We start from the raw sequence: 14,702 nt of genomic DNA, 5'->3' as shown, positions 1-14,702 counted from the left end.
AACAAATGGTGCTGGGAACACATGCAAAGAAATGGAAGTTGGACCCTTACCTTACACTACATACAAAAATTAACTCAAAGTGGATTAAAGACTTAAACATAAGAACTAAAACTATCAAACTCTTCAAAAAAAATCATAGAGGAAAATCTTCATGACATTGGACCTGGGAATGATATTCCTTAGATATGATACCAAAAGCACAGGTAAAAAAGGGGTGGGGCAGGGGGAAATACATAAAATAGACTTCAACAATATTTACCTTTGTGCATTAAAGAACATTATCAACAGAGTAAAAAGGCAACCCACAAAATGGAAGAAAATGTTGGCAAACCACATATATAAAGAGTTAATATACAGAATATATAAATAAACCCTACAACAACAAACAACTTCACTTAACAATGCACATAGGACTTGAATAGAACTTTCTCCAAAGAAAATATACAAATGGCCAAAAAGCACATTAAAAGATGTCCAATATCACTAATAATTAGAGGAACGCAAATCAAAACCACAATAAGATATCACCTCACACCCATTAGGATGGCAATAATCAAAGGGGAAAAAATGCTGGTGAAAAAATAGCGCTGGTGAGGATGTGGAGAAATGAACCCATTGTGCACTGCTGGTAGGAATGTAAAATGATACAGCTGCTATGGAAAATAGTATGGCAGTTCCTTAAATTGTTTTTAATAGAATTGCCATATGGATCCATCAATTCCACACTTGGCTATATGCCCCAAATAATTGAAAGCAGAGACTCAAAATATTTGTACACCCAAGTTTACATTAACATTAGTCAAAACTGCCAAAGGGTATAAGCAACCCAAGTGTCCATGGATAGATGAATGGATAAACAAAAAAAATATAGATAGATAGATAGAGATATATATAACAGAGGATTAAACCATAAAAAGGAAGGAAATTCTGACACGATTCAACATGGATAAACACTGAAGACATTATACTAAGTGACAAGGGAAACAAAAGGACAAATACTGATTCTACTCTTATGAGGTATCCAAAGTAGTCAAATTCAGAGATTGAAAATAGAATGGTGGCTGCCAGGGATGGGGTGAGAGAAGAATGGGGAGTTATTATTCAATAGGCATAGAGTTTCAATTTGGGAAAGCAAATATGTTCTGAAGATGGATGGTGAGGATAGTTGCACAGCAATGTGAATGCACTTACTGCCACTCAAGTACACAGGTAAAAATGGTTAAAATGGTAAATTTTTACGAGGAAAAAAAAAATCAATGGTGATAATGAACTGTCAAGTAGGTAATAAAACAATGAGATACACAGGGCACCTGGGTGGCTCAGTCAGTTAAGCATCTGACTCTTGATTTCAGCTCAGGTCATGATCTCATGGTTTGTGACATCGAGCGCTGCTGACAGCATGGAGCCTACTTGGGAGTATCTCTCTCTCTCTCCCCCTCCCCTGTGCACTTGCACACATGCTCTCTCTCAAAATCAATTACATAAACTTCAAAATAAATAAAATAAAATACAAAACAGAGAGGTACAGAGTGCTGGTAACAGGAAAACTGGCACAACCTCTGGCAATATACGTAAAAAACCATGGAATTTTCAGTTTGTCAATAACACTACCTTTAAAAACATATTTTTAAAAGCAATGCAAATAAAGCATAAAATATGAATAAAGTCCTTGATAGTGTCTTTTAGTACATTTATAATTGCACTTAAAACCATAAAATACTTAAATAAAAAATAATACATATGATACACGCATGTTGAGAATTACAAGACATTAATGACAAAAGTCAAGACCTAAATAAATAGAAAATGTGTCGTATCTATGAACTGGAAGACTCGTTGTGGTGATGTCAATTCCTCCCTTGATCCAACACAAATCACAACACAAATCAAAGTCCTAGCAGTTTTTTTAATTGACAAGCTCATTCACACATTTATATGTAAAAGAATTAGAATAACCAGACAACTTTGAAAAAGAACAAAGAGACTTGTACTCTCTGACATCCAGACACACTATAAAGCTATGATAGTTAAGACAGTGTGGTATGAGTGAAAAAGACACATGAATTCATGAAACCAAGTCCAGAAATAAACCAACACATATGGTTACTGCTTCTCATTAAAGGTGAAATGCTTTAGACACTCAGTGAGCTTCAGACAGTGATGCTAAAACAATATTCATATGCGAAAGATGAAAGAACCTAACCTTGTACTATAGACAAAAATTAACCCAACATGGATCACAGTCCTAAATGTAAAACTATAAAATTTTTTAAACATGTGAGATCCTTGCAATCTTTGGTTAGGTAAGATACATAAGCAGAAATTAAAAGGAAAAAATAAGCATACCTCATCAAAATCACAAACTTTTCCTTTCCAGAAAACAGGATAGAATAGCAAAGATGTGAAATAACTACAAATCCTATAAATTGCTAGGAGAAATGCAAAATTCTACCATACATTGCTAGTGAAAATATAATGGCTTTGAAAACGAGTGTGGCAGTTTCTTACAAGCATATATGTATCATTATTACCTAGAAATCCCATTCCTAGGTATTTACACAAAAGAAAAGAAAATCTACATCCACACCAAAAAAAAAAAAAAACAAAAAACCCTGCACATAAATGTTTTTACAAGCTTTATTCACAAAAGCCCAAAACTGGAAAGAATCCACATGTCCAAATGGTGAAGGACTAAACAAACTGTGGTACAACTGATATATAAACAACATGGATGAATCACAAATGTATTATACTGAAGTTATATGTTGTTGGATTCCATTTGCTTGACATTCTGGAAAACGCAAGCCTATACCAAAAAAAAAGCAGATCAGTGAGTGGCTGAGAGGGACTGGAGGTAGGGAAGATACGGACTATGAACGGGCATGAGGAACCTCTTTAGGGTGATGGAAATGTTCTGTATCTCAGCTTGGTACTGGTTATGTAACTTCCCATGTTTGTTCAAAATTCATAGTGTACACTATAAACTGTGTACCTAAAACGTGTGAATTTTATTGTATGTTAATTCCACCTCAAAAAATCTGATTTTTTTAAGTAAATTATGATTAGGCCTAGGCCCAAACCACATAGTGGAATTGGCTCTTTTGTTTTAATAGTGACGAGTACTGGGAACCTCAAACCACAACATCTTTCTGTTGCAATCAGAGCTCCCAGAGTACTTTTCATGAATATTAAGGCTTATTGAGAAATACTAAAGATTCCAGGACTCTTCTGATTGAATTAATGTAGCATCATGAAACTTTACTTAAGTCAGTAAGGTCCTCTTTACTTTGGGAGAGGAGTAAGATTACAAATCCAAATTTAATATCAGTAACTGCAAAAGGGTTTTGTCATTCTCAACTTCTTCACAGAAGCACTTTCACCAAGCAAAGTTCGTGTGCTTATCTGACTCTAATCTCCTAAGGTGGTGATTTGACCAAACAGCCAGCAGTTTCGTAGCAACATCCAAAACTGATACTGCAGGATCATGAATAGAAAGATGTAAGCCTTTCATATGGCCAAACATCCACCACACAGATCTTCAATGGACTTCTCCCTGTCAAACTGTTACGAGGGGGTTTTCATTCTCTCTCAAAAATAATCAATGTCTCTCCTGGGATCACTTAACAATTTCAAGCATTGTCCTTTGAAAAGCCAGAAAAATTCTGTGTGAAGAATTTAACATTTTGCCCACATTTTTTGACAAATGATTTGGAAAAGGCAATAATTCAATACTTTCGCTCTAATGTATTTGAGTTTCATGGCAGCCTATGAGACTTCTCTTAGAATTATTGGCTGTGTCTTAGCATTAATGTATGCCATGTGCTGAAACAGATAGCAGTGCTCTCTTTACTGAAGCAGCAAAACCATTTGTTGCCAACCACCTCAGAAGCTCCATCAGTTTAGACAGTACCAAATTGTGCTAAGAAAAATATTATAATAATAATGTTTCATAAGATAGCAACTCTTTTGATGGTGCCAATGTGCAAATGATGATTAAAATCAAATGCTAGCTGCCCTGAGAAGCATTCATATTTTTATCCTGTTGAATGTTAAAGCAAATTACTGCTGATTCTTCTATGAATTCCAGCTGAATGAGAAGAAGTGTCAACCATTCTAGTTCACATGACGTCATCTGACAGAGGCACAGCTTCCATTTTCTTTCTCTCTATAAAACAAACCAGCTCAATAATTTCTAAGATTCTCAGTTTCACCAAGGTCTCTTCAATTGTATATGGCTTCTGTGCCTGGGTAGTACACAATAAACAAATGCATGAGATGCTTCAAGATAAAGTTCTGTTTGCCCAATCCTGCTTCCAACACTTTCCTTTTAAGTTTTCTTCTAAAGAACAGTATTTTTCCAATGGCTAGTAAGGACTGATAGAGCTTCATACCTATTGAGATGATAAATATAGAACAAGAGAAAACTAAGATCTAACACACTTTCTTTTCACATTTTCAAACTAAACTCTGTGAAATTGAATTGCCTATAATCATAATGGCAGGGCACATCCTCTTTAATTCTTAACAGAAATTTAATCCAGGTATTTACCATAATGTGGTGGCAATAATGATTATGTATTACCTGACCATGTACAGTGACAGCCCATGCCACTCCACTCTTACTTGGCATGAAATATACCTTAACATATTTTGACAAATACACAAAATTATTTTGTTAAACTGGTTTTTCTATAAAGAAAAATATCACATATCTTGTTGAAAAATCTTTGATTTAGAGATATTAATTTAGGAGTGACACATAGTGACTCAAAAAATATTTGCTCAGTTAACTGAATTCTGAATTCAAATAACGATGACTTTTTACCTTTCAGAGGAGTATCAGAATGGATTTGAAAGAAAAAATAAAGCTCTTAAAGTTATATATTCTTTTAACTCCCTCACTCCATCCATTTTTCATTCATACGTTGACTGTGAGCTAAATCAGTGGTTCTTAATCTTAACTACATTATTACAAACACCTCAGAAAGCTCTTTAACACTAATGAGCGGACTCCATTCCAGGACAAATTATATCCAAATCCCTTGAGGTAGGCCTGAACATTATTTTTTTAATGCTCTAGTGATTCTAATATTTAGCCAGGGTTGAAAACTACTAAGCCAAATCAAGTAATCATAGATCTTTCTCTTCAAAAGCTTAATTCTAGGGGTGCCTGGCTGGCTCAGCTGGTAGAGCATGCAACTCTTCATCTCAGAATCCTGAGTTCAAGCCTCACATTGGGCACAGAGCTTATTTTAAAAAATAGGGGTGCCTGGGTGGCGCAGTCGGTTGGGCGTCCGACTTCAGCCAGGTCACGATCTCGCGGTCTGTGAGTTCGAGCCCCGCATCAGGCTCTGGGCTGATGGCTCAGAGCCTGGAGCCTGCTTCCGATTCTGTGTCTCCCTCTCTCTCTGCCCCTCCCCCGTTCATGCTCTGTCTCTCTCTCTCCCAAAAATAAATAAAAACGTTGAAAAACAAATTTAAATAAATAAATAAATAAATAAATAAATAAATAAATAAATAAATAAAATGGATGGAACTGGAGGGTATTATGCTAAGTGAAACAAGTCAGTCAGAGAAAGACAGATATCTTATGTTTTCAATCATATGTGGAATTTGAGAAACTTAACAGAGGACCATGAGGGAAGGGAGGGAGAAAAATAGTTACAAACAGGGAGGCAAACAATAAAAGACTCTTAAATACAGAGAACTGAGGGTTGATAGCGGTGAGGGACAGGGGGGCAGGGAAAATGGGCGATGGGCACTGAGGAGGGTACTTGTTGGGATGAGCACTGGGTGTTATACGTAAGTGATGAATCGCGGGAATCTATTCCCAAAGAGCACACTGTATATACACTGTATGTTAGCTAACTTGACAATAAATTAGAAGGAAGGAAGGAAGGAAGGAAGGAAGGAAGGAAGGAAGGAAGGAAGGAAGGAAGGAAGGAAGGAAGGAAGGAAGGAGAAAGAGAAAGAAAGAAAGAAAAAAGAAAGAAAACAAACTGAAGAATACGTACTCTACAAGGCATCAAAATGTGAAAGGCTAAAGTTGCAAAAAACAAACATATGTGCATTTTTATCTTTAAAAATAAATAAAACAAAAAAATAAAAGCTTATATTCTAGTATACATGAATGTGTATATATTCTTAGGTGTTATGTATACAGAGATTAATAAAATGCACCTCTCAGTACAAACAGGACACTTTAAAGTATCTTTTAACTACATTATGACACACACATGCTTAAGGTGCAGTGAGAACACAGAAGAGATATAACCAATCCAAAAATGAAGGGGGAGGGAGTAGGTCTAGAGGCACTGAAGTAAAATTTCTGAAGTATTAAGTGGATAAGCAGTCATCAACCAGAGAGAAGGATGGGGAAAGAGGGGGATTCGGGCAGTCGGCAGAGGGGATAACAAAAGCAAGAGAGAGAGGTAGGCTACAAGGTTAGCAGAGAATTACAGTTTGGTGTTCCTACCAAAGTAGTAGCCATGAAATGAAGGAAAAGTAACTAAGAAACTCTGGCAGAGAGAGAACATGGAAGTCCCTGCATACCACATTAAGGAGCTTGAACTTTACCTTGTAGGCGATAAGCCATCAGTGACATGTATAGCAGGCTGCATTCTGGGTAAAGCTCTGGCAGCCATAAGAAGCTATAAGATAATAGCTAACATGCTCTGAACACAACCATGTGCTAGGTAGTGTGCTGCTGAACACTTCCCCCTGATCATCTTCTGCAATCCTCCCACAGTGACTCCATGGTAGACACCACTACCTTTATTATAAGTGAGGAAACAACAGCTTGCCAAGTCACATAGTTATTAAGGGAAACAGAAGGGATCAACAATTTGGACCCCCGAAGCCTAGGCCTTTAACCTCTAAAATGGATCGACTGGGAAGACTAGAGTGAAAAAAAAGCAAAGACTATAGACTAAAAATTTAGTTAGGAGACTATTACATTATCTCAAATGAGAGACAATTAGGACAACAGCAAGAGATGGAGAAGAGGGAAAGATTCCAGAAATATTTAGTATTAAAGTTATAAATAAATAAGTTATCAAAATGACATGATTCAGTCTTAAAAAGGAATGAAATTTTGACACATGCTATGACATGGATAAACCTTGAAAATCTTCTGCTAAGTAAAATAAGCCAATCACAAAAGGGTAAATATTTTATGATTCCAGTTATGAGGTGTCAAATTCATAAAGACCGATAGTAGAATGGAAGTTATCAGGGGGTAAATGGAGGGGTTAATGGGAAGCTACTGTATAATGGGTACAGAGATTTGGTGTCAGATAATGAAAAAGTTCTAGAGATGGACAGTAGTGATGGCTGCTCAACAATGAATGTACTTAATGCCACTAAACTGTATACCTAAAAATGGTTAAAATGGTAAACTGTATGTTGTATATATTTTGCAGCAATTTAAAAGAAAATTTTTAAAAAGCACATGATATAAAGAGAATAGGGGGAAACAAAGAGCGCAAAGGTCATTGTAATCCTTAGCGTGGGAGACCAGCTAGGCAGTGGTACCATGCAGTGCCTCTGATGAGGGACAATGAATAACACTCCGGTAGCACTGTCTAGAAGGCAAAGAGACATGAGAATGAAGCTCAAGGGAGTAACAGGGTTAGAATCACAGTCATCAACAAATAGGTGGTAGTTAAAACCATAATAATCCATGAGATTGCCCAAGGATAACATGAAGTAGGTAAGAGGAGAAATGGTCTGAGGATAGAACCTTAGGAAACAGGAGGAAGACATAAAGAGGATCTCACCAGGAAGGTAAGAGGATGCAGTCAGACAGGTAAATAAATAAAAGATAAGGCAGCAGAAGTAACGATATTTGGAAGTGGTACCATGAGCATGATGCTAAGACAGGTAAGACATAAAAAAGAATTAAAGAAGATACATTACCCTACCATTTCTCCTTCTGCTCCTACTTTTTGAAGTTCCCAAAAAGACCTCATTTTCTAGTTCTCTATAGCATTCTGAGATTATAAAACTAAATTCCCACACTGAAGAATAACCTAACATAGTAATACACACTTTAAAATAGGAGCACATCGAAAATTGTGAGGAATATATTTTATACAACAGTAAGAATGTAAACCTATAAACCTACATGGAAACTTTACATCTTTGGTAGTCTACACAGGACAAGTAAATATGTGTACTTAATTGTACATGTGTAACTTGCTTTAAGCAATAAGAATTTCTGAAAAGCTACTTAAAAAAAGAAAATCTATGTATAATTCTGAAAATTTTATCAGCATTAACTTTACCAGATTACTAATAACTATTTTTAAAGGTCCCTTACTAAGTATTAATAAAAAAAACACCTTATGAAATAAATACTTTTGACTATCTGGATTTTTGTGTTTTAATATAGCTCTCTTTTAAAACTAACCAAAGAGTTAATACGGAAAGTTACCCAATTTATCACATGCCCATAAAGCACAACAGCACTAATCTAAAGCTTACTGTGGTGCCAGGAGCTATTAAAAACTTTACAAATCATCTCTGATAGTTCTAAAAATTATGAGGCTGGTTTCCTGCCTACTTTACGGACTGTAACAATTTCAGAGACTTACATTACATAGCTTGTTTGTAAATGGTGACTCTGGAATTTGAACCTATTGTGGCTTCCAACTTAAGCTCTCGACCACTATCCCCTAAACAATTCTTGATAATTTCCCTTAACTAATCTATTTCCCCATATCAGAAGTACAAGGTGACATCTAATACGTAACAGTAGAGTAAGTCCTTGAATCATCACACCAAATATCTGCAAAGTTCATACAGAGTTCAGGCAAAAAGTGCCTCCGAAAGTTTTAAGTGATAAAAACAAACACTTATTTTAAATACACAGTTATTTTTTTTCCTCAAAAACAAATGTTTCATAATTATGAGGTTAGCCTACACTTCTTAAATTTTATAAATAATGTGGAAATAGAATGAAAAAAATACTGAAAACAACATTTTAATCTTTATACTCTAAACCCAAACTCAACTTGCTAAAAGAGACTTGCTAACAGCTTTTGAACAGGCTTCATCAAACATCTGAAACATTCTCAAACAGGTCAGTTTCTGATAGTCCCTGTGTTCATCCACTGCCCTTCACTGCACCCTTTATCCTTCCCTTCTACCTAGGAAAATGTTTTATTTTTTTTTTTTAACGTTTATTTATTTTTGAGACAGAGAGAGACAGAGCATGTACGGGGGAGGGTCAGAGAGAGGGAGACACAGAATCTGAAACAGGCTCCAGGCTCTGAGCTGTCAGCACAGAGCCCGACGCGGGGCTCGAACTCACGAACTGCGAGATCATTACCTGAGGCGAAGTCGGCCGCTTAACCAACTGAGCCACCCAGGCGCCCCTAGGAAAATGTTAAAGTAGCACTTAACTATGCATTGCTACAGATCTGTACAGCAGTTCTAGAGACCACTGAACTATTAGCTAGAGACACAAACATTTAATTAGTTGTCATAGGTCACTAAACTGTATAAACAGAGTCAGCTTTATTACCTATTTTACATTTGTAAAAAGAAAGCAAGATTTTTAATTTTTAAGATTTTTGAGAGAGAGAGACAGAGAGACAGAGCATGAGTGGGGGAGGAACAAAGAGAGAGGGAGATACAGAATACAAAGCAGGCTCCAGGCTCTGAGCTGTCAGCACAGAGCCTGACATGGGGCTCGAACCCATGATCTGTGACTTCATGACCTGAGCCAAAGTCAGACGGTCAACCAACTGAGCCACCCAGGTGCCCTGCAAGATTTTTTTTTAATTTTGCCATCCAAAATTCTCCATGAATTGGTCTTCCTTCACTATGAATTCCTTGGAAATTAATAATTCAAACCTATTTTTCACATGCAAAGTTAATTAGAAGCTATTTTTTAGTAGTCTGAATTTCCAAAGATATTAACTGGTATTTCAGCAAGCAGAGAGAAATAAAATATTAGCAAGATAAGGGAAAATTTTCATATGGGAGTTGCAGAAAATTTTGTAGAGCAATTGAAAAAAATACTTTGGCTCTCTTTTATGTATTAAGTACTACAATGAATTACCTCAAAATATTCATTTAATTACTAGGATGGATTTCTGGGTCTTTTAAATTTATATGCAAACAAACATTCTCACAATGTAAGGAAGAGGTAAAATGGATTACTTTAAAACAAATACACTTTCCTTTAAAGAATATTCTAGGGGCACCTGGGTGGCTCAGTCAGTTAAGCATCTGACTTAGGCTCAGGCCATGATCTCATAGTTTTTGAGTTTGAGCCCTGCATCGGGCACTGTGCTGAAAGCTCAGAGCCTGGAGCCTGCTTCGGATTCTGTGTCTCCCTCTCACTCTGCCCCTCCCCCGCTTGCACTCTGTCTCTGTCTCTCAAAAATAAGTAAACGTTAAAAAAAAAAAAATTAAAAAAATAAAGAATATTCTAGTTCATTAACTGACATTCAAAGTGTGAAATGCTGGGCATGAATACTTTCAAGAACTGATAGCTATATTAAAAAGAATAATAAACAACCTTCTAGAGGAAAAAACAAGACACATGTACTTGTGAGTACCTTACAGCTTAAAAATACTCAGGATGTCAAATCACCAGCCACTGTCTATCCCCTAATACCATTACACTGAACATAGAACTACCTTTTCTGAGACAGGCAGGCTGCTGGGCTCCTCTGTATTTCTTGGCTGCTTTAAAGAATCACATCCAAACATCCTATTTTTAAGAACATGAAGCTGAGTATCAGTCATGTGCTGGTGCTGGGCGCCTGGTCGGCCCGTGGAGAGGGGCCCACCATTCAGATTTTGAGTCACGCTGGCTGAAACACGGAGCACTGGCTCCACAGGAGAACCTGTCTGAGAGACCTGTGGAGGAAACATAACACCTGGAACACTGATATACTGAGAGCTTTCCAGCTGACTCAACAGAGCTTCAGACATGATTTCACGCTCATTTCCAGAAGGTACAAGTATATCACTGGTGGCATTTTCAAAATGTTTCCTATGCACTACCCCAGAATGAAGAATTGGAGGTTGCTGGGGCACAGTTTCTAGTCTCTGAGATTTTTCAGTAGTTGCTTGGAGAGAACATGGGTTCAATCGTGGAACACAGGTCTGTATCATGGAAGGCTGTCCCAGCTGCTGAAATACTTGCTGAACTGGATGAAGAATACTTGCTCTTCCAGAAGTCTGTGTCACCATAATTGGTACACTGACTTTATAAAGGTGACCTTAAAAGGGAGAAAACAAAACCATAAGTAGGATAGAAACCTAATTTCGTTGAAAGAAAGAAAGAAAGAAAAAAAAAATAGGAACCCTGGCAGCCCTTTCTGCCCTTGAGTCCTGTCCCTGTGCTTTAACAGAACTGTCTTTTTTACAATGAAAAAAATAAATAAAAATAAAAATTTTAAAAACTGAAAAGAAACCCTCAGGCATAACAGACTGTCAGGCAATACATCAATATGTTAATAATGGTTATCTCTAGGAGTTTTTAGTTTATTCTTCAGATTTTCTGTATTTTCTACAATAAATATCCATTACTCTATCGTTAAAAATTAAAGAGGTCTCACTTTAACTCTAGTCTTTTCTCACTATTGCTCATATGGCACATTTTGCAATACATACAGGCCACCAGTATTTACTCCACAGAAGTATTGCATTGTTTGATAAATTACAATGTTACCAACCCAAATTGGGATTTTAACAAACATAATCATGGAGAATGTATTTCAGATATTTAAGATATACCACGTAATGACTCTAAGACAAGGCTATCCAAAAGGAGTTTAATAATTTCAAACTCCCCCCCGCCCCCACATTTTCACCTTTTTTTCCTCTTTAAAATAACACTAAAAAAGGGGTGTCTGGGTTAAGCATCTGACTTCAGCTCAGGACACAATCTCGTGGTTTGTGAGTTCGAGACCTGCATCAGGCTCTGTACTGACAGCTCAGAACCTGGAGCCTGCTTCAGATTTGGTGTCCTCCTCTCTTTCTGCTCCTCCCCGCCTTGTGTTCTGCCTCTGTCGGTCTGTCTCTCTCTCTCAAAAAATGAACATTAAAAAAAAAATTAATAAAGTAAAGTAACACTTAAAAGGAGAAGGAAGAAATTTTTTTAAGCACTCAGTCAGGTGCTTTAAACTTTGTGACAACCTCAATAATAGGTATGATTCTCTTTCAAATCAAGAAATGGTACTCTGGGGTACCTGGGTGGCTCAGTTAAGTGGCCAACTCTTGATTTCACTTCAGGTTGTAATCTCACAGCTCATGAGTTAGAGTCCCTTGTTGGGCTTGGGATTCTCTCTCTCTCCCTCTGTCTCTGCCCCTCCCTCTCTCTCTGCCCTCCCCCGCATGTGTGAGCTCTCGCTCTCTCAAAATAAATAAACTTTAAAGAAAAAAGAAGAAAACAGTATTCTGAAAAGCAAAGGATGGTTCATCTCTGAACTTCTTGTATATTCTATTATATTATACAATCTCCAGTAAGAAAGGAGACAAAAGTTGATCAAGGTAATGTTTAGTTTTTCCTGATTAGAGCTAGCAGAGACACAGAATGTTATTTTGTATTTGTCAAAAAATTTTTTAATATTTATTTTTGAGAAAGAGAGAGCGTGAGCAGAGAAGGGACAGAGAGAGGGGGAGACACAGGATCCAAAGCAGACTCCAGGTTCTGAACTGTCAGCACAGAGCGCAATGCGAGGCTCAAACCCACGAACTGTGAGATCATGACCTGAGCCAAAGTCACTTAACTGACTGAGCCACCCAGGGGCCCCATGTCAAAATTTAGATAATTGATTTGAATTAGAGAAATACATATAAAGCATCTTTTACAACATTAGGGAAGATAACTGGGAATAAGTAAGAGGACAGGCCTAGTACAGTGTCATTTATGGGAGAATGCCTCCAGAACAGCAATAACCACCATTTAGTATTCCTCTTAAAATAAGTTGTATTAAAACTTCCTATAACTTCAATAACTTCCAGCATACAGTTTATTAAAAATCATGAAAATTAACATCCAGTAGTCAGTACAAGTGCTAAAATAAATTATTCGGGGCTATACTCTTACCAGATGCAGTCTGTAGTGTCACACCTGCTGGTACATGAATAGGATAACCAGGAAGAGTGAAGCCTGCACTAGAGTTTGAGGCGCCCTAGATATGAGAAATTTAATTAGAAAGTTAGAAAAGGGCTTTACTTCTACCTTTTTTTCCTGATATCATGAGGGTAAAAAATAATCTGATTCAGGATAAAAGGACAATGGTTGGACCACACTTAACATTAGTGCTGAGTTCTTTGAATAAAACAGCTTTTCAATATTTGATTTAGATTATCTCAGCAAGGATAAAAGGAATTCTGTTCTATAGCTATTAGCAATGAAGTCAGTAAGTCTTAGTAAACAGCATCAACACGGACTCATACAACTTGCCCACTACACAGCTTTCCCTGAGTCACTGATTATCAAAATGTCAGGTGCAAGAACCACAGCTGTTCACAGACTCCTCTGGTCAGTAAATTGATCACTAATGATATTTTAAATTAGATAATACAATAGTGTAGAATTTTTATTTTAGAATAATTAAACCTCGGTTTTCCATTTTTTTAATACTAAATCAAAAGACAAAAAAGTTTTTGCCTACCAGACATGCAAATATTTAAAAAGACTGATGTACAACATTCAATGTTGGTAAGTACGTGATAAAAAGCGCTTTTCTCAGACCACTGCTTACATGAGTGTGTGTGTGCCCCATCCTTTTGGAGGGCAATTTTGCAATACATAACAAAGTTAAAACACGCATAATCTTTGACCCAAAAATTCCACTTCTAGGAATATACCCTGATTACCTGATTGTCATGCAAATTCACAAAAACAGATCTACAAGTATAATCAATGGAATGTTATACTAGAAAAAAACGAAATAATTTAAATGTCCATTAACAAAAGCTTAATGAAACTGTGATATATCCACTATGGTTAATCAATATTTAACTGGCAGTAAATAAAGATCCATCTATATTACTAAAAAAAAAAAAAAAAATTACAGGGGCACCTGGGTGGCTCACTGGGTTGAGCCTCTGACTTAGGATCAGGTCATGATTTCACTGCTAGTGGGTTCAAGCCCTGCATCAGGCTCTGTGCTGACAGCTTGCAGCTTGGAGTCTGCTTCAGATTCTGTCCCTATTTCTCTGCCCCTCCCCTGCTCATGCTCTCTCGCTCTCTCTCTTCTTGAATATAAACATTTTTTTAAAAATTACAGAAACAGTACAGAGATTAAGCCTACTTTTACCCTGAAAATTAATTTAACTTTCATCCAAGAAGGTTAGATGTTCTATACCAAGTAGATCCTAAATGGATGATCTTGATGTTTTATTTTTTTTTTTACCCGAGTTGAGCCACATAATAATTCTTTTTATTTGAGTGGAATATTTTGGCCATTTTTTAACCTTTCTGTTGTAGAGGTTTAGAGTATAAGATTTGGGGCAGAAAATTAAATTACAACCTGTATGTAGAAAATTGAGTAGCTAGACGGATATACATTAAACAGTTAAAACAGTTGTCTTTGGGGTACAATACTGCAGGGCTCTTTTACTTTTTACTTTATAAATCTGTTTTTACTGTTTACAGTATATTGTTTCTTTAATCAGGAGAAAAAGTAGTTCCAAAAATTTCAAAGGCAGAGATATTTTTCATTGGTCTCTTA

At 36.6% G+C, this 14,702-nt stretch overlaps 2 protein-coding genes across 5 annotated transcripts in view; one reads left to right on the top strand and one right to left on the bottom strand.

Annotated features, from left to right (window-relative positions):
- Positions 1–14,702, top strand: part of LHCGR (luteinizing hormone/choriogonadotropin receptor) — a 121,523-nt gene that overhangs the window by 78,749 nt on the left and 28,072 nt on the right. The window lies entirely within an intron of this gene.
- Positions 1–14,702, bottom strand: part of GTF2A1L (general transcription factor IIA subunit 1 like) — a 43,107-nt gene that overhangs the window by 16,142 nt on the left and 12,263 nt on the right. For all 3 annotated transcript variants that reach the window (XM_053200573.1, XM_027072502.2, XM_053200574.1), the window contains 2 exons: positions 13,070–13,154; positions 10,651–11,237 (listed from right to left, as the gene is read on the bottom strand). In XM_053200573.1, the coding sequence (XP_053056548.1) occupies positions 10,651–11,237; positions 13,070–13,154 (672 nt within the window). The remainder of the gene's footprint in view (positions 1–10,650; positions 11,238–13,069; positions 13,155–14,702) is intronic.

The sequence above is a fragment of the Acinonyx jubatus genome, chromosome A3 (genome assembly GCF_027475565.1).
Source record: "Acinonyx jubatus isolate Ajub_Pintada_27869175 chromosome A3, VMU_Ajub_asm_v1.0, whole genome shotgun sequence".
NCBI classification, from domain to species: Eukaryota; Metazoa; Chordata; class Mammalia; order Carnivora; family Felidae; genus Acinonyx; species Acinonyx jubatus.
This window is presented reverse-complemented; position numbering and strand designations above follow the sequence as displayed.